This window comes from Monodelphis domestica, chromosome 3 (genome assembly GCF_027887165.1).
Source record: "Monodelphis domestica isolate mMonDom1 chromosome 3, mMonDom1.pri, whole genome shotgun sequence".
NCBI lineage: Eukaryota > Metazoa > Chordata > Mammalia > Didelphimorphia > Didelphidae > Monodelphis > Monodelphis domestica.
Window position 1 is genome coordinate 477,172,119 of NC_077229.1, and position 22,639 is coordinate 477,194,757.

General features: G+C 38.2%; 1 protein-coding gene and 1 long non-coding RNA gene across 4 annotated transcripts in view; one reads left to right on the plus strand and one right to left on the minus strand.

Moving 5' to 3' along the window:
- Positions 1–12,008, minus strand: part of ELL2 (elongation factor for RNA polymerase II 2) — a 105,488-nt gene extending 93,480 nt beyond the window's left edge. The window contains exon 1 of one of the 2 annotated variants that reach the window (XM_056824678.1): positions 11,661–12,008. In XM_056824678.1, the coding sequence (XP_056680656.1) occupies positions 11,661–11,810 (150 nt within the window). In that variant the 5' untranslated portion in view covers positions 11,811–12,008. The remainder of the gene's footprint in view (positions 1–11,660) is intronic. The other variant, XM_056824679.1, reaches the window with a different exon arrangement.
- Positions 12,009–12,116: 108 nt separating this feature from the next.
- Positions 12,117–22,639, plus strand: part of LOC103097505 (uncharacterized) — a 61,915-nt gene continuing 51,392 nt past the window's right edge. For both annotated transcript variants that reach the window (XR_008917900.1, XR_008917901.1), the window contains exon 1: positions 12,117–12,343. This is a non-coding gene — a long non-coding RNA (uncharacterized LOC103097505). The remainder of the gene's footprint in view (positions 12,344–22,639) is intronic.

Below are 22,639 nucleotides of genomic sequence, written 5' to 3' on the forward strand. Positions count from 1 at the left end.
AGCCTGCTTATAAACTGTCAGTATATGTCTGCTGTACATAATTCCCCCCAAAAATAAGTCCCCAAGTTCTATTGTTCTTTGGAGAATCATCTGGTGCAGTGATTCTCTGAGACAGAGCCCCAGAGTTCTGACTCTGGTATTTAGCACTGGGCTCTGTGTGGCAACCGACTATTAAGGACCTGTCTCTTTCTTGATTAAAGAATTGGATTTTATGACTACTTTAGTAGTTTTGTGCTTTTCCAAGTTGACAGGAGAGAAGAAGGGGATCAGGTTTAGAAATAATGATCCTTGAATAGGGTCAAAGAAGCCTTTTTTTTTTTCCCCAAATGCACAGAGAACCAGGAAGATGGTCAGAAGAAATAATGAAACACGGGACAATTTTGAAAGTGATGTGTGGAATTATATGCTTTAAAAAAATATTTAAGTGAGTATGAAATGGTAATTCAAACTTTAATATTTAATTCCTTTTTTGTGTTGTATATGGAAATACCTCTTTTTTTTTAGTGCTTACATTCAAAATTAAAATGTAATTTTAAAAAGATCATTGGGTTGATTTCAACTTAGAAGTTGCTATGCCCTACAGATCTATCCTTAACTCCAAGCTGCTAAATGTTTCTATTAATAACTTAGAAGAAAGAATATATGGCATATACTTATAAAATCTGCAAAGGAAAAAATAAGTCAAAGAATTTTGGATAGAGCAGAAAGGACACAGGACAAAAGCATTTATTTGATCATGTGATGAATTCTATTTTGTTAAAAGTTAGTTTGGGTTAAAACACTGCCTCTTGTGTTGTATATTTATTCAGTTGCATGTTTATTCAATTGTTTTTATTGATGACTAGCTAGAATGATCTGGCATCGAGGTGGCAAAGTGTGGAACCTGAAATCAGGAAGACTCACTTTCCTGAGTTCAAATATGGCCTCAGAAACTTACTTAACTGTATTACCCAGTGCATGTCACTTAACCCTCTTTGCCTTAGTTTCTTCACCTATAAAATGAACTGGAGAGGGAAATGGTAAACTACATTAGTAATTTTGCCAAGAAAACCTCAAATGGGGTTACAAAGAGTAAGACAAGTCTGAAAAAAAAAAAACCAAGAAGCTAGAATGATTGGCTGAAATAATGAAAATTAATAAGAACAGATGTCTGTATTGGGGATTTTTTAAAACTGCACAGGTATAGAATGGAGGATGCAAAGCTAGATAATAGTTTGTATGAAAAAGATCTGTGGGCTTTCTGTAATTTTACAAAAGTAGAAAGAACTGCCATAGATACTGGGTTCCACATATCTGGAGGCTTTCAAGTAGCATCTAAAAGATCTCAAATGTTCCTTTCTACTTTGCAATATTTTGGTTCTATGTTGCTGAGAATCCCTGGCAAGTTTTCCCTTTCCATTCAGCATGTTTCTAGGTTGCCTCCATCTAACATTTTATGCCTATAAGAAACTTCAGATCGACTTAGGAAATTTCCATTCATCTCAATGCTATTAAGTCTTACAGACAATAACAGAAAGTTTGTGGGCAAGCATGGTCTTTGATATATCTTTAAGGCTGGACTGGTTTTTCTCAAATTTTGCCTACAGGAATCTGATGTTTATGGATTGATGATGAATCCAGCAAAGTTTTTTCTTCTATGGAGAGAGTATATTCTAAGAGCAGAATGAGTTGTGTATTTTAAGACACTGCCAATCTGTTCATTTGTTTTTGGTTTGTTTTTGCTTCACTTTACTTTCATAACAAAGGAATGTAATTAGTTATTTTGGGATTATTCATGTCATTCACACTCTTCAGTTTTAACTTGCAGATGTATCTATTTCACATGACAATTTTAAAAGACATGTTGCCTATATGAACCATCACAATCACAGGCAAGGCTTTTCCTTTTTTCCTCTGTGAAACAGGCTAAGTTTGATGGCAAAGAACTCCTTCCCCTTGCACACAGAAAAAAGTCTTCTAAGTCTAATGATGCTTTTTCACTTTTGCAACTGCCTAGTAGGATGAAGAGTTAGGATACTGAGTTCCCTACATTTTAGTAGAATAGATTCTATTTCTTCCATAAGGAGTCTACTATACTATTTTAAGAATTTTTACTTTTAAAAATATCTCATTTTTGACAGCTTTACCGAAATAAAAACCACCAGAAATGTGGCCAATGTAGTTTTAAGTATCTAGATGGGGAAGTATGCCTGGGGCAAGGGTAGCAGTGAGAGGAAATATTTTGATTAAAACACCTAAAAGTATTAAAATCAGACAGTCTTCTGATGAAATAAAATATAACTAAACTTTATTTTCTTGGGTTCATAGGAGGAAAGGGGAGAATAAGAGTGATAGCATAAATACCAAACCACAGAGAATCCAGTAAGAAGTTTTTATACACTAAACCCTTACTAAATACTACCTCTCAAAAGGTCAACAGGTTAGAAAATCATACCACTAGCAGCGACAATAACAGCAACTACTATTTATATAGAATTTTAAAGTTTGCAAAGTACTCTATAAATCTCATTTAATCTTCACAATAATCCTGGGAGGCACGTGCTATTATTATCCTTATTTTATGGGTGAGGGAAACTGAGTAAGCCATCACTGACATGACTTCCCCAGGGTCACAGCTAACTGATTATCTACAGCTAAATTTTCAACATGGGTCTTCCTGACTCCAGGCTCATTCCACTATGCCACCTACAAGTATTATAATTCTTCGCTGCAGATGTATAGAAAGAAACACATTTAGCAATTTAAGTAAGGAATTAATACAGTTTGTCCAGTAAAGAATAAGTTGACTGATTTCTAGTTATTATAGCAAATCCAAAGATGTAAGAAGAGAATTTTAAAAAACCAAAGATCTAGTCTCTGTTCCACTCCATAAAAATGGTGAGGTTTTTTTGGTTTCTTTTCTTTGTTTTAGAATTAGGTTTTTAATGCTTCATCTGTAAACTTAAAGAAAAGACTGCCTGGGCCACTGAGAGACAAAATGACTTGTCCAGGGGGACACAGCTAATGTATATCCATTTTCCTAACTCCTAGGCCAGTCTTCTACTGCTATTACACTGTCATTCTATGGGGAAGAATATGACTAAATAATAGCTATTGAAAAGCTATATTTCTTTATTATAAGTCAAATACTAAGAATATAGTCAAAGATTTAGCACTATTTCAATGTCAGGATTTTAGATGGCTCTGTTTAAGAGAAAATTTTATCTGAAACAGTGGCTAAACAAAAAATGAGTTCTTGTGAATCATTTATTTTGTACTTGCAAGAATACAATTTCCTTGTCTTTTTTTCCAAAGGGGAGATCTACTTTGGCCTTTTAATTGTGATAAGTTTATCTGTAGATAGCTAGCTAGCTAGCTAGCTAGCTAGATGGATCTGTTCCTCATAAAGAAAAACATAGTTCCCTATGATAAAAACCTACTGAGCTGAAGATTTACACTGGAAAAAAAAGGAAAATAAAATGACCTTTGCTTAGAGGTATCTGAGTGACAGACAGAAGAGGTTGTTTGAATCCTGATGCTACTATTTTACTACCTTATGTGACTTTGGGCAAATTACTTAACCTCTCTGGGCCTTGGATCATCTGTAAAGTGAAGGGGTTTTAAGGCCCCTTCCAACCTTCTATATATTGGCCAATGAAAAGGTTTATGGTTTTATATTGAAAACTTAGAAAGCTTCCATAGCTTAAGGGAGAGTCCATAGAACTCAGCTTCCAAAAGTACATCTGCATTGATATTGTACTATGCGCATACACACATATCGTAACTATAAAATCGAACATGTTGGTTTGCTGACAGCTAAAGAAAATTGGGCATTGTTTAACCATATGGAGAATATTTAAGAGTAACACTGAATTTAAGTCAATTATCACAACACTAAATGGAATCTACAAAATAGTTTTCCTCTTGCTAAGATATTTTAGAGGAAAAGTCCCACAATTTGAAATAAGTACTATAAAGCTCAAGACCTGGATTTTTCATTTGTAAAGGATTTGTTCATTTATTCAGCAAACAATTATTAAGGATACAGTGAGGGAAGTTGGGGAAAGGTCTATATTCTTTGTTAAAAACCACAAACAATTCCCAAATTATCAAAACCAGATATTATAGCCCACTTCATAAATCTGACACAAAAAAGCCTTTCAACAAACTCACAACAAATAAATGATTCCACAATATCCTTGTTTTCTTTCAAGATAACAGGATATATTATTTTGTAGATCTGATACAAATGTCTTCTTAATATTTTTACTGAAATATCTAGTAAGTTACTTAACTATCTTTTTACAATATATGTTCCAAGATCAGTCAGCCAATAAACATTCATTAGTGCCTACTATGTAATGGGCTTTGTACTCAGTGCTAGAAATACAAAGAAAGACAAAAGATAATCCCTGCCTTTGAGGAGCTCACAGTCATGTACAAACAAGCTACATCTAGGATAAATGGGAAATAATCTATAGAGAGAAGTCATTAGAATTAAGAGGGTTAGGAAAAGGTTTCAGGTAGAAGGGGAAATTTTTAGCTGTGTCTTCAAGGAAACCAGGAGGAAAGGTTTTTGTTTCTTTTATTTAACTAGCCTAGATCTATGATTTTATCCTCCATCACAGTGGATAAAATGCTAATAGGTAACATCAGTGGAAATAATTTTTTTTCAAAAAGCACTCATAAAAAAAGTATCTTCTCCAGATAAAAAATAAGCAAATAAGAGTATCTTAGAGGAAAATTTAATTTATTGGATTGTTCTTGCATAGATTTCTGATGTCAAATTCTCTCTGACGGGTCAAACCCCATCCAATGAATAAGAAATTTCCTGGCAGGTTTCTTCAATAGACCATGAACCAAGTATTAATAACTGGACCATTACAATTTCTAAAAATGAATGATAAAAGTTTTATGTATTCAAGTAATATATGTGCTTTTAAATTTCCTAAAAGAAAATCTCAAACTAAAGAGGAATGAGACAATCAAAAGACACAGGAGAACAGAATGGAGGGGCAAGGGAAAAAACAATGACTTCTTTTTCCAAGAGTTTAATTAATCATCAGATTTAGAAGTGGAGCTTCGAAATATAAGTAAGAGCATATACCATAGTAGTATTATTTAACATTTATATTAGTCATGAGTGACAAACTATACTGGTTATCTTCAAGTAAAAACAAATTTTTTATTAACCAATCTCTGCAAGTTTTAAGTAGAATTTATAGAGGTTATGCACTTAAGGCTGTCAAAAAAGGCTTAACCCACACATATAAAATCTAAATCCTCTTAGCTATGAGAATAAAAAAGGCAGACAAAAAATTCCCATTATACCTAAGATTTCTTCTCTGTTTGCTCTAAGAAATGTAGTAATGTCCTAATTTCACATCCTGATATTTTTCTAGGTGGAAAATCACTTTTCAAACCTTCACCCAAACAAACCACTTATCTAATCATCATTTAACTTAGCTGAAAAAACTTAGTGTACATCACTGAGCTTTAACACTGGAAGGAGTGTTAAAATCTAGAATCAAGATCTGTAGATTTGCTTTCAGTCATCTAAAGGTCATTTATGATTCGATAGCAGACACATTCTGCAATAAGGAAAGCTGAAGCATGACCCTATTTGTCTATATTAATAATTTAATTACTTGCAGTACCAGTAGAACAAACTTGTTTTGAAAATGCTGGCTAAATGTTCTGTATTCAAACAGGATCAACCAATTATTTCTGGGTTTAAGTTCCTGGATTTTGATTCATAAAGTCTTAAATCATTTATATACTCATTATTTAAGGTGCTGTCTTCCCCTCCCCCCCCCCCTTCTCTACCTCATACTTAAATGTCAAGCATTGATTCTGTTGACTGGTTCCAGGTATGTACTTTCCAGGTTGTCAGTGGAATCCTTAGAACCAGTTCTTCCTGAAGGTTTAACATAGCCCATTGATAGCAATAACTCCATAGCCAAGCAAAATAGAGAGCTATAGCCCTCCCATGTAACTCTGGCCTGGATTATGTTTCATATTTCCCAACAGTGATTTTGGCGTGAAAAACCAGTTAGAACTGTGCTACAATGCTACCTGCTTTTTTTAAAAAAGTATTTTTTTAAAATACAACCCAAGGAGAAGGTTCAATGAAATTAAGACAAAATAATTTAGCTAGGGGTAGATAGGTTTTGTTTTGTTTTTAATGCATTGGAACTTTCCGAAAAATCGCATCAACATACATATAAAAGGAAAAAAATATTAGGTCATTTAAAATGCATTACTTATCCTCTCTGAAAGGCATCTTTTTTTTACCTAGTTTCCAAAAACATCCAGCCAAAACTAAGAAATAATCAGGCTATATACCCTCTGTAAAATAAATAGAAGAGCCTGGTTATTGCAAAACTAAACCAATGACTCAACAGTTGAAAATTATATTTTAGCACCTCTGTGAACCTGAATTCTGATCACAATCTAATAAGCTGTATGAACATTACTTCTTTAAATAATTTTAAAGTAAAAATAAAGATGTAAAGACTGAATCTTGTTGCTATTGTCATTAAGCATATTAACAATTATTCCAAGATTTCCACATTCTTCTAATCATATGTGTGAGTATGTATATGTACGTGTATCTCTATATATGTATAACATTTTACTTTCCAAATTCTCTAACTTTTCAGACAACCAAGCCACTGTTTTTCAGAACAATCTCCTTTGTTGTCACCTTTCAACCTTCACTTATTGCTGAATGATAAACTCTTAAGAGTTATCTACTATATGAAATCTTGATTTTTGTCTGGCAAAAAGCTTGAGATCAAAGTTTGCATTTTTAATTATTTTAAATTTAAAAATCAATATAGATAATTTACTGAATAACAGTTTTGGCTACTTTGTAAGTGAAGAGGGATTTGTATTAATTGCTCATAAACTATATTTATGTGAGGGAGATGGAGAAATGTTAATAACAATTAGAAATAGAACATTGATCAGGGAAGAAGATGACAATCAAGAAACAGAGCATTAAGTCAAATTAATGAGCTTTTATCAAAATTCAGTCCCATTATATGCCTGTCACCATAATAGGGATACAAAGAAAGGTAAAAAATAGTTCCTTTTCTCAAGGAGCTCATAATTATACAAAGAACTGTGTTCAAACAAGATAAATTGGAAGTAATTTCAGAGAAGAGAAGGCTTAAGGGACCAGGAAAAACCTCTGGCAGAAGGTGAAATTTTAGCTTATCCTAACTCTTAACTAGAATACTTAAAACAACCATTAGTGAAATTTTGGAAACCTACCATGGCAAGGACCATCAACTAATAGATCTTGGAGTAACTTACTTTATTTAATCTAGGATTCAGAGTGCATATCATTGATAAAAGGGAAAGAAAACTAGGTTTTATTTATGATTCTAAGGTGAAGTAAAGCTCAACTCAAAAACTTATTAAACCTCTACTATGAGCAAGACACTGTGCACCAATGATTATTTTGTTAGCTTAAGTTCTGAGCATTTCTGCTTTGGTAATAAGTATTAATACTTAAGCATATTGATTTAAACCTTAATGCTGATCAATATCAAAAAATGTGGATTTTTAAATGCTTATATTTATATTTGTACATCATTTACTACCAAGTACTAATAAAAACAAGGCAGTTTTGTTCAAATATAAAATTAATATTTTACAAAATAATGTTAATGGGACACTAATTAATGAATGTGCTATTCTTGCTTCCTAGAAATTAACTTTCACCCAGTTACATACACACAACACACACACACACTCTCTCTCTAAATAACAGTAAGCTTTAAAGTTAAAAAGATTTTAAGTGTAAATACATAATTAACACAGGAAGTAGATATGATAGTGCTTTTCACATAGTAAGAGCATAAATGCTTTTTAATTAATTCATTCAATGAGTATCACTTAAATTTTCATCAAGATAATAACAAAATTAAATTGATTAGATTGGTAATGAAATGAACTGAATGTAAAATTTGCATAGAATTTTATATTTGTAATTTAGGAATTCAAACAGCAAAACGATTTTACCAATGGTAACTGGCAAACCATTTAACTAACAACCATTTGCTATAAAATTCAGTACTGCTCATGGGGATATAATTATATTAAAATAGGCTTTCCCCCAAATATTGGCACAATCACACAGCAAATTTTAAAAAATTTTATGTCTCGCATGCCCTTTTCCTTACTCAGCTTACATTTACCTGCAGTTAAGAAGACAGCTTTGCTAATGTCAGCAAATTATCCACATACTCATCTGCTCAAACATGTTTGGTTCATAATGCAAGTCATGAAAACCTTTTAAGTTAACACACTTACACATATGACCTGTTTCAAAATGTTTCCTGATTCAAATTGACTGGAAATGTTCTCATAAAATAAACTGTCTCTTACAGTCATTTTTTTTATTTGTAAATTTAATTTGTATACTAACTTAAAAATCAAATTGTATAGGTTAAGACATTGGCAATCATATGGCATTATATCCCTCTTTTCAACAAGTAAGAGGGCCCACAAATAACTAAAATCTATTAGTTTGAGATGCCTTATGAAGCAATAAGAAATTGTGATTTAAGAAATAAGAGATGTCAGAATTTTAATTAAAGCAAAATTTTAATGAACTCTTTATGTTGCATAGTTTTTTTTAGGTTCACTCAACTACTTCTAAGAACTTTTCATTCCCTCTACCGCACAGCTCTGAGAAGTTCCTAAATTCACCTCCTCAAAGTCTACCAATTTTCAAGTCAGAATGGATTATCTTGGAAGAGTAATTCCACTGGACAAAGAACTGAAGCTTAATTTATGAAAATTCTAGTAATTGTAATGTTGAAATTTCTGGCTCTTAAAAAAGTATTGTCCCTTTAAAATTTTAGACTGGGAGAAGTAATAATAATTGATTTAACTTGCCTAGCTTGAAGTTACTTGGGGGATGCTTGCTGTCTGGCTCAGATCTCTTTACAATGAAGAATACAGGAAGGCTGAGGGAAATTTTATGAGAAACTGAAGCAAATTTTTCTGTGAGCATAGGCCTAAAACTTCTTTCCTACTACATAACATTCAGACACATATGTACATTTCCTAATTACAGCTTAGTTTTAAGTTTTTAGAATTTATTCTGACATGGGCTCAGTGTGAAAGGAGACCCAGACCAGTATATTTCTACAGGTACAATATGCTTCTCTATTAATCATTTGGCTGACTAGAACAAAACTATTAGTCAGGAGGAAAAGATCACTATAAGTTAGAGTGAGTTCTAAGACAAAGAAAGATTCAGTACTTTGTGTCTGATTTATTTAGTCAGACAACATATTGGAAGAGAAAACAACATAATAACCTTCCATTAGCTGGTCTAAAAAAGTCAATGTGGCAGCTCCCTAGTTTCAGACAGTTCCCCTACCTTTTGAAACTCTTCCCACTTCCTGACCCATAGTTCTAGCAGCCTCACCCTGACTCACAGTTTTGCCAAGCATGTTAAAAAGTTCTGCTGGTGCTGAACATACAGCCTGAGCTATTGGTTTGGCCTTGGGATAGGAACTGGTTAAGCTCAGAGCTGGGCCTTGTCCTGTGGCAAATGCCAAGTCAGCAGGTTTTCTCCCCCCTCCCCCCTCCCTTTTCCCCTCCCTCCCTGCACCCAGGAACTATGCACAGTACCAGCAACAGTTTTCTCTCCAGCCTTCCAGATGGGAGAAAAGGGCTCTTATGTCTAACCCATCCCACCTGGCTCCCATGAACAGAGAAATAAAGGGACAAGAAAAAACAACACATTTTTTCTTAACGACTCGCTCTGTCCCTACACAAAGAGTATACATATTCCACCAGTTTGCAGATGGGAGAGGAAAGTAATTTTATGGAAAAAGCCCAAAGCTAACACAGCTAATATTAACCCCCTGACTGATTCAAGGACTTAAGTTAGCTGCCTAACCAACACCATAAAATCACTGTGGAGAGGGGGTGATGGGAGATTTCCTTCACTTCTCAGCAAGGATGATGGAAGATATACTTTTCTGCTATCCACACCCACAGCTGACAGCAGTGGGATTCAAATTAGCTTAATCTTAACCCCTTACTATCCAGATATGGAGAGAATAAGTGAATGCCAGAGAAAAAAGTAGGGAAAATAAACGGGTCTCCTTTCTCTGACCCTCAGAGGTGGTGCAGGGCAGCACAGACTCGGAATCACTTAATCATCCTGCAACCCTCTAAAAAGCATATCTCCCTGCATGTCAGGGTTGTTCTCTGCCACCCTCTGTAGCCAGTCTCTTCTCTTCCCATTGCTCCTATGTCTCCTGATTACCTTTCCGGGTATACATACCTCTTTCCTTATGAGACTCTTTTCCCCTCTTCTGTTAGCCACACCTGTCTGTCTGGAATTTCTCTCTCTCTCCCATCTCTCTAGGCACATAGTGTCACCCGTGAGACAATATCGTTGTCCAGTCCCATTCCCTGCCTCCCCCATTCTCCACAGAAGTCCTACTTTTCCTGTATTTGAACTCGTCTCTTCATCTGCAGGGCTGTATTTTTCTCAGGCTGCATGTCTGCCTTCCAAATCTGGCCTGTCTCTCCTATTTACCTTTCCGTATCCTTCTTGGCAATAACTTGGTGAAACAGTACACATTTATTTGTGAATCCCTCTCTCCATATTTTTCTACCCTCAACTCTGCTGGGGTTCTTCCCAAATCCCTGATGTTTGTTCTCCTACCTTTAGACTACGTTGTGCCCGTCCTTTCCCTCTGTATCAATGAATCTCTCTTCTGTGTGTAAAGCTTGTCCACTGGTGAATTTATGGTTCCCTCTCTTCCTTGTACATGGCTCACAAGTGTGCGTGTTTTTCTCCTTGTGGGTGTCTCTATGTGCACCCATGTACCTTCTATCGTGTCGGTATCCCATTTCGTGATCCCGTGGGCACATGTCCCCACCTTGCTGTTCTTTATGTCAGTCTCTCTCTGGTCCTACAGCCTGCACTTCGATTCCTTCCGCTTGTTTTTCCCCTACGGGTAGGTGTCCATGTGCCATTCATTCCACCTCCACTTAGTGGGCGCCTCCAAGTTGCTCCCTCCCTCACCTTCCACGGGGTTTGAGTGTGCATCTTCACCACTATCACCCCACCCCACCCCCACCTCCAAGAAGTGTCTATCGGGCAGCTGTCCCCGAGCCTGTACAGTCGTGCCGGACTGTGTTCAGACTCTGTCCCGGGTCTGCCCCGGTGTTTCTCTCCTCTTCTCTACGGTGTTTGTGGGGTGTCCGCTCCCCCGAGAGCGGTGGGTGGGTCTCTCTCTCAGAGTCGCGACGGACACGGGTGGGGGTGGGGGGAGTGAACGGACCTCTCTCGGAGCCTTTGCTTGGGCTTGGGGGAATCCCACCGTCCAGCTGCCAGCCGAGGAAGGGGCATTCGCGACCGACGCCGCCCACCCGCTGGCCCCAGGCTGTCCGAGACCTAGCGAATACTCCTGGGAGGAAAGAATTCTCCCGGGCCTGAGGTGAACAGAACGGTTCTAGGAGGGAGGACGGAATCCTTCCAGGGCTGAGGTGGCTTCTGCCTGCCTGCCCCGTGACTTCCCTGCTGGGACAGGACGGGATGGGACCGGAGCGGGCAGGAGCTCGCGGCGCAGTCCAGCTCTGGAGCGCCCGCTCCGCTCAGTTCTACTCCGCAGCCCAGCCCAACCCAGGCTCGGACTCACCTTATGGGTCTGGTACGTCTCCAGCGCCCGGATCGCCGTCTCTGTGAGCTTCACATGCAACACGGTGATGTTGTCCTGGCCGAGCCGCCCGCAGGATAAACCATAGCGCCGCTCCTCCCGCAGACCGGCAGCTGACCCCCCCGCCGCCATCTTAAACTCCCCCGGGTGCTGCTGCTGCTGCTACTGCTACTGTTACTGTTGCCTCCACTGCGGCCGCAGCTGCTCCGGCTCCTGCAGCCGCCACCACAGCTACGGCCATCCCGCTGCTGACGTACTGTCATATACTGAGCGCAACTAAACCCTCCCGCTGCCCCGCTGCCGCCACGCCACGCCCCTTTCCATTCCTTTCCGCCCCCCAGGTCTGGTCACCGCCTCCTGCCTCCTATCATTGGCTCGCTTACTTCAAGGCCCTCCTCCATTGGCTGCACTCCACCCGGAGTGGGGCGGAGTCTCTAGTGGCTTCAGTTTCGCTTCAGAGACTGGATGCCAGGGAGCCCAAAAGCTTTCGTAGAGATGACGAGCTCCTTAATTATTTCTGACGTCACGGATGAACAACTTGCCCGGTCGGCCGTGATTGGTTAGCCTGGACTGTGGCTCTTGTCCTAATTGGGTAGCTAACTTTAGGTTTTGGTTACCTGGAGTCGGAACCCCTCCCAGTTAGGAAGTGAAAGCGAGGGTTGCCAGTGAGTGGTTCTATTTTTTTCTCCCTTTTCCGTGGGATGCCTGAACTTCTGTGTAGTCTTTGGGGATGTGAAAAGCCAGGATTGAGTCAGGGGATGGAAGTTGGGGAGTAGAGGTGTGGTGATAGCCAAGTAGGAATTTGCCCTCTTAAGTTTTGGGGGAAACTCCTAGTTTTTCGTGAGGACAGAGGATAAACTTCTTTCCAAAGCTCTGACACTACAGACAGGGGGCGGGGACTCTGCAGCTGGGAACCGGGAGTCTCGAAGCTGGAGGGCGGGGACTCTACAGCTGGAGAAGAAGAAACTTGCTCTGGGGAAGGGAATCTAGGAAAGAGGATTCTTTGCATTACGGAATTGGTGCTATAGACTTTGTTTGGAAAGTTGTATTAGCTTCCTTTGATTTCCTTTATTGATATGGAAAGAAACTGAATATTGTTAGAGGTCCATTCGTGGTTCTGCTGTTCATTAACTTTGTGACTTTAGGGCTTTAAATCATTTAACCGACCTGGGTCTTCTATTTCCTCATCTATAAAACGAAGGAGTTGAACTAGATAGCCTCCTGGGTCCCTTTAACTCCATTCTAATTCCACAAGAGTCTTTACTAAAACACTTATTCTAATGGAAACATTTGAACATATATCCAGTGGCGGAAATAGTACTGCTGAAATGCAATTAAAAAAGGCAAGAGCACGTTCCATTACCACTGCAAATTATATGTTTGTGGTCGAAGTTGGTTGGATATGAATATGGTTAAGTGCCTACTATGTGTGCATAGATCTATTGCCAGTTTCTGAGGGAGTTTCAGAGATAATAAATTATTCTTTCAAAGGATTGAAAGCCTTTGAAATTGAAAACCGAATTGGGTTAGGCTTTGGCCCAAATTCTAAGTAATATTGTTAATTGTATCTACATTTATTTAACTGGGAAGTAGGAAACACCTGAATGAATTAAAATGGCAAAGTAAGGAAGGCGTTTCAGAAACCAGCAGGGATCTAGGCACAGTAGAGAAATAAGGGACCGTCTTAATATTTCCCATTTAACAAAATCCTTCATTTGAGGAAAATAATTTCTAATATATCCCAAATTATATCAGACTCTAGCTTTATCGTGAACATGACTGAAAGTACAACAAATAATCAATAATTCTTTTCCTGCTTCTGTGGAAAGAACTTATAGATAGACTGCTGAAAATTAATTAGTGTTAAATGCATTGTTGGAAATAACATGGAATAAAGCCCTAGCAAGAGTTAAAGGGATTATTCCCCATAATGTCATTCCCATTTTAACCTGTCCTCTCAATACAATTAAAACATCCATACTGCTTTAACTGTAAGTTAATTAGATCAAATGAGATATTTGTAAAGTCCTTAGCTTTCCATTTGATTACTGTTGTCTTTTTTTCCCCCTTGACTTTGTCAGTTATGTATTTATAGTGTTTGCAGATAACAAAAATAATCATCTTTAAAATCTTTCCCTACATGTGGTTATGGTGGGTCAACTTTCACCTACAAATCATCTTAATTCTATTTTCCTTTTGGTGGTAACTCTACTGAAGTGTTTGGATGAGTAATTAATAGTATTTATTGCCACTGCAATTTTGAAGCCCCTTATTAGGAATTTCACATTCTATAATTTGGGATATATTGGAAATTTTTTTTTCTCAAATGTTAGAGCATCTACTGAATTAATGAAGGATTTAATATTTACATTTCTATTTTTTCCTTTGAACTTTAACATTTTATTTCTTGTGATTAAAGATATTCATAAAGACAACTTACCAAGCAAAAATGTTATTTGAGGGATCTTGCTAGTCATGCACTGATATCTCATAGCCACCTAAGTACATCATGCTTGCATGAGGATAGTCAGATTTGTGATGCTGATTAGGGTGATTATGAAGGGAGTTGATGAAGGTTACTATTTTTTATTTTTATAGCTATATCCAGTTTGTCATATCAATATTTATTGAATACTTACAATGTGTAAGATGCTATGGGATTTTATTGGATACCTACAAGGTATAAGATGCTGTGGGTATACAAATAAATATAGCATCTGTAGTTCCTGAATTCTAAGCAGCATATGTTCTGTTTGTGGTGACAGAGCCAATATACATAAAATAGAAAACCATTGAGTGCTGAATTTATTACTAGATCAGTATAGCAGGAATTCAGGAAAGGAAAGACCTATATGGCCTGTCATAAGTGAAAAAGGTTTCATGAGAGAGGTAGAAGAATTTGGGCCTTGAAGAATGAGTAGGATATAAATAAGTAGAGAGAAAGAACTATCAGATAAGGAGGTGGAGGTAGAGAAGGAATTCTCTCTCCTCAATCCATTGGATTTTATTTTTATTGTGATGGTGTTAAATGTCCAGGAGGGTACAAAATATACAATAAAACCCTATAATAAAGTGATTCACTGGAGTACATCTTAGTCAACTGCAATATTTTCAGGTTTGGTAATATTATTAGTGGACTTAGTCAGTGGACAACTTGTGGACTTAGTTGATGGCCTTTGAGAGTTGAGGTGCTTGAAAAAATTTATTGTTGTTCAATCAACCTGCTAATGAGTCATTCTGAGCCTAATTAGTTTGGCTAGAGTAATCAGTCAATTTATATGAATTATGATGCACCTTTTATGGATTAGGGAATTGAAGTAGAAAGAATAAAATTATTGCAAAGAACTTGCATTCTAATGAAGAATAAAAGAAGTAAATATAACAATATAGTTATATACAAAGCAGTTGGGTGGCTCAATGGATAGAGTGCAGGGCCTGGAGTTAGGAAGATCTGAGTTCAAATCCAGATTCAGACACTTACTAGATATGTGACCTTGGGTAAGTCATTTAACTGTTCTTTGCTTTAAGTTTCCTCAACTATAAAATGGGGGTAATACCACCTACCTCCCAGGGTTGTTGTGAGAATCAAATGAGTTAATATATATGTGTGTGTGTGTGTGTGTGTGTGTGTGTGTGTGTGTATGTATAACACAAATAAGTATAAATATTTATAATAAGAATTTAAATACAAAGTAATTTGGGAGGGAAGCTATGAGGGAAAGTTTTATGCCAGAAATAGTACTTGAGCTCTGTCTTAAGTGGAAGGAAGAGACTTTAACACAGAGATAAGGAAGGATAATGGCAAAGGCCACATTGGGAGATTTGTTTATTTCACTCATTCAGTAAGCATTTATTAAGCATCTATCATATGCCAGGCACTGTGCTGAGTTCTGGAGCAAAAGACAGTGCCTATTGTCACATAGTTTATAATCTAATGGGGGAGATAATATGTAGATAAATATATACAGAGCAAGCCATACACAGGATAAATAAAATATAATTAAATGAGAGGAAGCACAGAAATTAAGAGAGCTTACAGAAGGCTTCCTATGGGAGGTCGGATTTTAGTTGGAAATTAAAGGAAGCCAGAGAGATCAGTTGGAGCAGAGGAGGGTGACCTTCTAGGCCTCATGGACATTCAGAGAAAAACTTGGAACCAAAAGGTAGAATGTCTTGTTTGTGGAATATCCAGAAGATCAGTGTCTCTGAATCAAAGAGTACATGTCAGAGAGTAAGGTATAAGAAGACCAGAAAGGAAGGAGGGGGCTAGGTTATAAAGGGTTTTGAGTGGCAAACAACATTTTGTATTTCCATCTGGAGGCAATGGATGTGGGAGGAGCAGAGATGTCAGGCCCCTACATCACAGAATAAGGAAGAAATAATGTCCAAAGAGGCAACAAAGATGGTTGGGAAGAGCTTTAAAAGCTCAAAGCTATTTGATGGGAATTGATGATGTAACTACTCAATCAACATGGGTCAGACCTGTGCTTAAGAAAAATTACTTTGGAAGCAATGGGCAGGATGGACCAGAATGAACAGACACTTGAGGCAGATATACCACTTATTCTTAGAAATCTGCCATATGTGTAGTAAGATACATGTACACACATATACTCTACACAGCCCATTCCTGGGCCAGTTCTCAAAAACGTTCCTGCTTGATAGGATCTACCAGAATGTATTCCTCATAGCCACATCCTTTGAGAACTCAGTGTCCCCCCTATCCTAATGATAAAATATCAGAGAATGAATTTTTGATCCCACAGATAGGAATTGGACCAGTGACTGTATTGCCTTGGGGAACTCCCAGATGAGAGAACTTCTTTGGCCAGTGGAAGTTGTATTCTGTAATATAACTGCCTAAAAAATCATTGGTAAGCCCTCTAATCAGTATGTGTCAGAAGCAGGACTAGAATCCAGGTCAGCCAGTGTTGGAGGCCTGCTCTCTATTAGCTATGTTTTGCTACCTCATACTATCTGCCTCTCAAATCATAGCTCCTTTTTTCCTTTTAAAAGCCATACCCATGACTTTAATGGGAGAGGGAATTCCTGTTAAGGAAATTTTATTGACATGAAGTTCTATATCTGTTCCACACTCAGTCTTAGAGAGTTATCTGTATTACTGAGAGGTTAAGTGACTTACCAGAGATCGCATAGTTGGTATGAGTCAGTCAGGATTTTAAACTACAGGTCTTTCTGACCTTAGGGTTGGTTCCATTGCTACTTCAGACTTCTTATTATTCTTCCTATTTAGGAATATACAAAAATTTTCTGCTTCCTTGGGCCACTGGTAATGCTATAATTGACTTGCAGTTTTCTCCCTGTAGTCTAAAGTCATCTAGGTCAGGATGATTAAGATGTGATTAAATCTTAAATCCAATGGGCAAAAGTGAAATAAAATATAGTTTCTTCCCTCAAGAAACTTACTGAAATGAAGAATGGAGGAAGTTAGGACCAATACCCAAGTAACTGTAATATAGATATGGGAAGGGGATAAAAGAAACAGAACCAGGACAGCTGGGCCAGGGGACCAACAGGTTAACGATATTAACTATATTTCCATACCTTCAACTGTAAGAAACAACTGAGGACCTCTCAGTTAAGGACTATGCCTCTAACTTGCCAGAAAAGAAAATCGAGGTCAGTTGATGTGTGCTCTCCCTTTCTCTCTTTATCTCAAAGTCCCTTGACTGCCTCAAGGAGCCCTTCTTGATAAGGCCTTATGTGTATATGTGTAGTTGATTACTATAGTTCTTCCTCTTCATCTATCAAATTACAGTTTTAGTCATCTCCCCTGTCAAATCTTCAACTTCTTTATCTTTTGATTCTTTACTCTACTGCCTTCAAAAATGTTCAGATTGGCCTTTTGTCTTTATGCAAATTCCACTCTTTCATTTCCTTGCCTTTAGTCTGACCAAGCTCCTTATCTGAAATGCCTTCATCACCTCCACTTCACAGTCTTCCCCTCTCCTCGTTCAAGATGCAAATTAACTTTAGTATATCTAAGATAAGAAGGGAATTGGCTGAATTGGGAAGGAAAAAAGAGTAATAGCCAGGTGGTTCAGTAGATAGGGAACCAGGCCTAGAAATAGGTCCTGGGTTCAAATTTTACCTCAGACACTTCCTAACTGGGTGACCCTGTACAAGTCACTTAACCCACTATTGCCTAGCCCTTGCAGCTCTTCTGCCTTACCAGTACACAGTATTGATTCTAAGCTGGAAAGTAAAGATATTTTTTACAGAAACAAAGTATCAAATTTCTCAGATTAGGGTTTACAGGATGTCCCCCCAATTTTTTTGGGGGGGGGAATTATTTTTTAAATTAAAAAAAATTTTCCCCATGTTTCCATGATTCCTTTTCTTTCCCTCACCTCTTCCCTCCCCCCACCCAGAGCCAATAAGCACTTCCACTGAGTTATATAAATGTTATCACTTATAACTATTTCTATATTATTCATTTTTGCAATACAGCAATCTTTTAAAACCAAAACCCCAACTCATACCCATATAACAAATGATAAGTCTTGTGTTTTTCTTCTGCATTTCTACTCCCACAGTTCTTTCAATGTGGATAGCATTCTTTCTCATAAGTCCCTTGTGATTGTCTTGTAGTAGCAAAGTCCATTACATTGGGTTATCCCACAGTGTTTTACTTCCTGTGTATAATGTTCTTTTGGTTTTGCTCATTTTGCTCTGCATCAGTTCCTGGAGGTTTTTCCAGTTCATATAGAAATCCTCCAGCTCTTTGGCTCTGAAGTGTGAGAGAGCACATGGTATTGGAGACTGGGAGCTCTACATAAGCTCATACCTGATGCATTGGTACACCTGCCTCCCTAATAGTAGTATTTCTGGATCAAGAGGTATGCATTCTTTTAGTGTGGTTTTAAACATTAAATGATTGAAAGCAACTAAAATGTCCATTACTGGGAATATATCCCATGGAAGTTAGTGATTAAAAAAAAAAAAGCCTTCATATACACAAAACTATAGCCACTAAAGCTTAAAACTGCATTAAGACTTTTGGGAGATCCTGCTAAGTACAAAAACCATTCCTTGGTAGATCAAAGAATATGAACTAGCAGCTCTCAAAAGAATTACAAACTATTGCTATTAACATGAAACATGTGCAACAATTACAAAATATGAAAGTCAATGTTACCAGTCTCCAAGAGAAACGGGGACCATTAGACCATACTTGAACATCCTATAGGGTAGTATATGGACTTAGAGAACCACATTCTCATATCTATGTTTTATTGTATTTTTATTTGTTGTTAAATATTGCCCAATTATATTTTAATCTGGCTCTGGCTGCCCTCAGGAATGTTGTAGGCCCATAGGTGTTTGACACCTCAATTCTAAATCAATAATGATAGAAAAAACGCAAGTCAAAACAACCCTGAAGTTTTGCCTCATATCTAGAAAATTGGCAATGAAGACAAAAGATGATATGAAAGGGAATTCTTTATTCCCTGTGTCTAATTTGAGTTAATCAAAAAGTTAAAGTATTCCCTACTTAACACTAAGTAACAGACTTCACAAGTCACTTACTAGAAAAAGTTCACACCTCCAAAGTACACAAGCGATGTTCCCCCCTCCCCCCAGTGCTTAGCAAATTGGGAAGCTGTGATTGGTTCCCTGAAGTGGGAAGCAACAGGAAGTGACATGGAAAAAGGGTTATAAAAGGTGACACTCAAAAGATAATTGAGTCTTTCCTTGGCTCTTTGGGGAGGAAACTCCTGGAGGAGTATTCTGCAGAATTCAGCAGTAGAGGCTTTCTGGGTGAGTGACTGGAGCTGAAGGAAGAGGCTTGAGTTGGTGAAGCCCTTGCTGAAGACACTACAGGGACTCCTGGCTTAAGAAACTACCATGACTTCTTGGAGATCAGGACTTGAGGGAGCCCTTGCTGGATTGTACTTTTTTTGGCAGAAATTATAGGGTGTCTAGCTAGGCAATACTTTGTACTTCCTATATTTCTCTCTTTTACTATATCTCTATTAAACTAAGTTGTTAAGAGCAGCTAATAGACTTGTGACTTAAGAGTTAATTTTATAAATAGAGACCACAATCTTATATTTTTTAACTCTTATATTTAGTCAAACCAATTTTAATTTTTACAATGCAAATCAAAGATAAGGCATACTTTAGTGCAGCTATAGCAAACCTTTTAGATACCATGTGCCATGCCCCACCCCCACTGCATGCTGTACCCCACCCCCCAGAGACCCAGTTGGCCCCCCAGACAATGGACCCTATATGGAGGATGGTCTACTTTTCAGGCCACCTTAGGCAGCTCTCCAAGAAAAGCCAGGTGGCAGAGATTCCTGGGCCAGCAAGTCTTGGCACTATTTGATTGAGGGGAAGAGAGGCAGCTTAAACAGGGTTCAGGAATAAGACTGACTTCCCTTTTAAAAAAAAAATCATTCTTTGGGGTAGCTACTCCTGATCTGGGTTCAAGTCAAGTCTGAGCTTGCAGGAATTGCTTTACCAATGATGCTGGCCTGGTTGCTGTTGCCTGGCCTGAAGTCTTCTAGGTGAGGGTGGGCCTCATGTTTCCCCCAGTCTGGGAGTCTCTTTCCCTTCAGAGAGCCAGCACATTGTGCACTCACTCAAACTCTTTGATGGGGATGTGGGTTGTTGCAAGTGGGTCTTGATGGCCCCTTGGAAGTGGGGGGGTCTTGGTGCAGCAGAAGTGCCCTCCCTGGGCTTTGGTGAGGACTCCTGGGGAGGTTTGGATCTTAAAAGCAAAGGAGGGGCCCAGGGAGGCTCCACAAGCTCAGAAGTCAAATGGGGATGGGACATTGGGTGGGAGCCTCAGCGCCTTTCCCTTCCTTCAGTATAGCTATGTGGTGGGGCTCAGCTTAGGGACCGATCTGCCTCTCAGCCCCAGCCTCCTCTTCAAAGGCAGGAGAGTCAGGAGCCCAGACCAGGCAGAGGAGAGGGAGAAAGGGAGAGACCCTGCCTGAGCACTCTGCTCAGGGGAGGGAGGGGTGAAGAGAGAGAGGAGAGTAGCTCCGCCCCAGTCCCTTTGTCTTTCTCATAACTAACTCTGCCAGGACAGCACATGCCACAGAGAGGGCTCTGTGTGCTTTGGCACACATGCCATAGGTTTGCCATCAAGGCTCTAGTGCATTGTTAGTGGGGATGAGTCAATGTAACCATTTGAGGAAGGAAATTGTATTTATGTAAGTAAAATGACTAAAATGTCCATGATGGTGCAATCATAAGTTCATGTGGTAGGAATTGCTAAACAAATTATGGCATGTGAATATAAAGGAATATTGGTGTTCTGTAAGAAATGACAAAAATGGGAATTACTAGGGAGTATGGAAAGTATAAAAAATGGACTCGAATACAGGACTACAATCCCCACAAGCCTTTGCTCCACTTCCCCAGAATGCCTTGTAATCTCACCTGGGCCGAGATTGAGAAGGTATTTAAGCTGATTCAAAGGCTTTTGAGGGTCTCTTGGCTCTTGGACTTCCATTTTGGGGCAGATGTGGCTTTTTTTCATAATGTAGGCAAGGTTGTGTCTAGGCCTGTCTATGGCCTGGACACGTGTCTCTTATCCTGTATTTTCTTTATTCCTTAATCTTCAATAAACCTCTAAAAAAATATAATACTCCTTGCAGAGAGAAACTAATTTCTACCTGCCTCAGTCTCCCCATATATTCCCTAAATTTTAATCTTTACAAAAGACACCAGCTGATGGAGAGTGATATAGTCAAGAAAACAAACACAATGACTACCATAATGGAAGTGGAAAGAAACACCATGACAAAATCATTGAAAGTGAACGTTATTATTCGGCATGTCTGACCCATTTGGGGTTTCTTGGCAAAGATACTGGAATAGCTTGTCATTTCCTTCTCCGGTTTACAGATGAGGAAACTGAGGCTGTCAGGGTTAAGTGACTTGTCCAGGGTCACATAGCTAGTATGGATCTGAGGCCAAATTTGAACTGTCTTCCTGACTCCAGACCCTGCACTCTATTCACTGTACCACTTGACTGCCCCAAAGTGAATATTGTAGAACTACAAAGAATAAGCATTAACCCCTAAGAAAGAGATATGAGAAGATACCTACTTTCCTTTGCAGATGGGGAGGGGGGTCCACTGGTATGGAACATTGAGTATATTTTCAGATTTTCAAAAAAAATTATCTATTGGCTTTGCTGGGGTCAAAGATAAATAAAATTTTATTTAAAAAAATGTAACCCTACCACATATATTAGAGATTCTTAACCTGAGGTTTGTGAAATTTTTTAAGTACCTATATTTTGACAGTTATTTCAATATAACTGATTTCCTTTGTAATCCCATGTATGTAGTCTATGATTTAAAAATGTTCTGAGAAGGGTTTCACAAGACTGCCAAAGCTGAGAGCTAAGCCTTGGATCTATGTGGTTCTGGGGGCACCACCAAGGAGTAGGCTACCCCTGAGAATTAATTTCATCAACAACCCCACTGCCTTTCCCACTCTGACTACAATATTTGTAAGTTCACCACTGGTCGGAGATTTTAGGCCCAGTGTTCCTGTCTTCCCAGAATGGTAATTTATGGGAGATCTCAGATCAATACTTTCAAACATGCACCAAAGCCATTCTTTGTCATTTTGTTCATTTGTTAGAAATAGAATAAGTATTTATTTGTTTCTGGAATCTTTTAAACAAGGGGTATCTAATTAAACATCAGTTCATGATCAGCTTTATTCTCAACTAACAGCATAATTGGTATAATAGATGATAATGATTCTTTAGAGTTTAAGAAAACTGGAAGTTTTTCATTCACCATAGAGTGAATGCAAGTGGACTTGCCTTGGACTAATTTTTATAATTGACAGAGTGACATGCAAATAATTTACTGTAATTTATGTTAGGAGTACATTCCTTTTAGAACTGAAAGGAACCTCAGAGAACATTTATTTTAATCTCCTTATTTTGAAAATGAGGAAATTTTGGT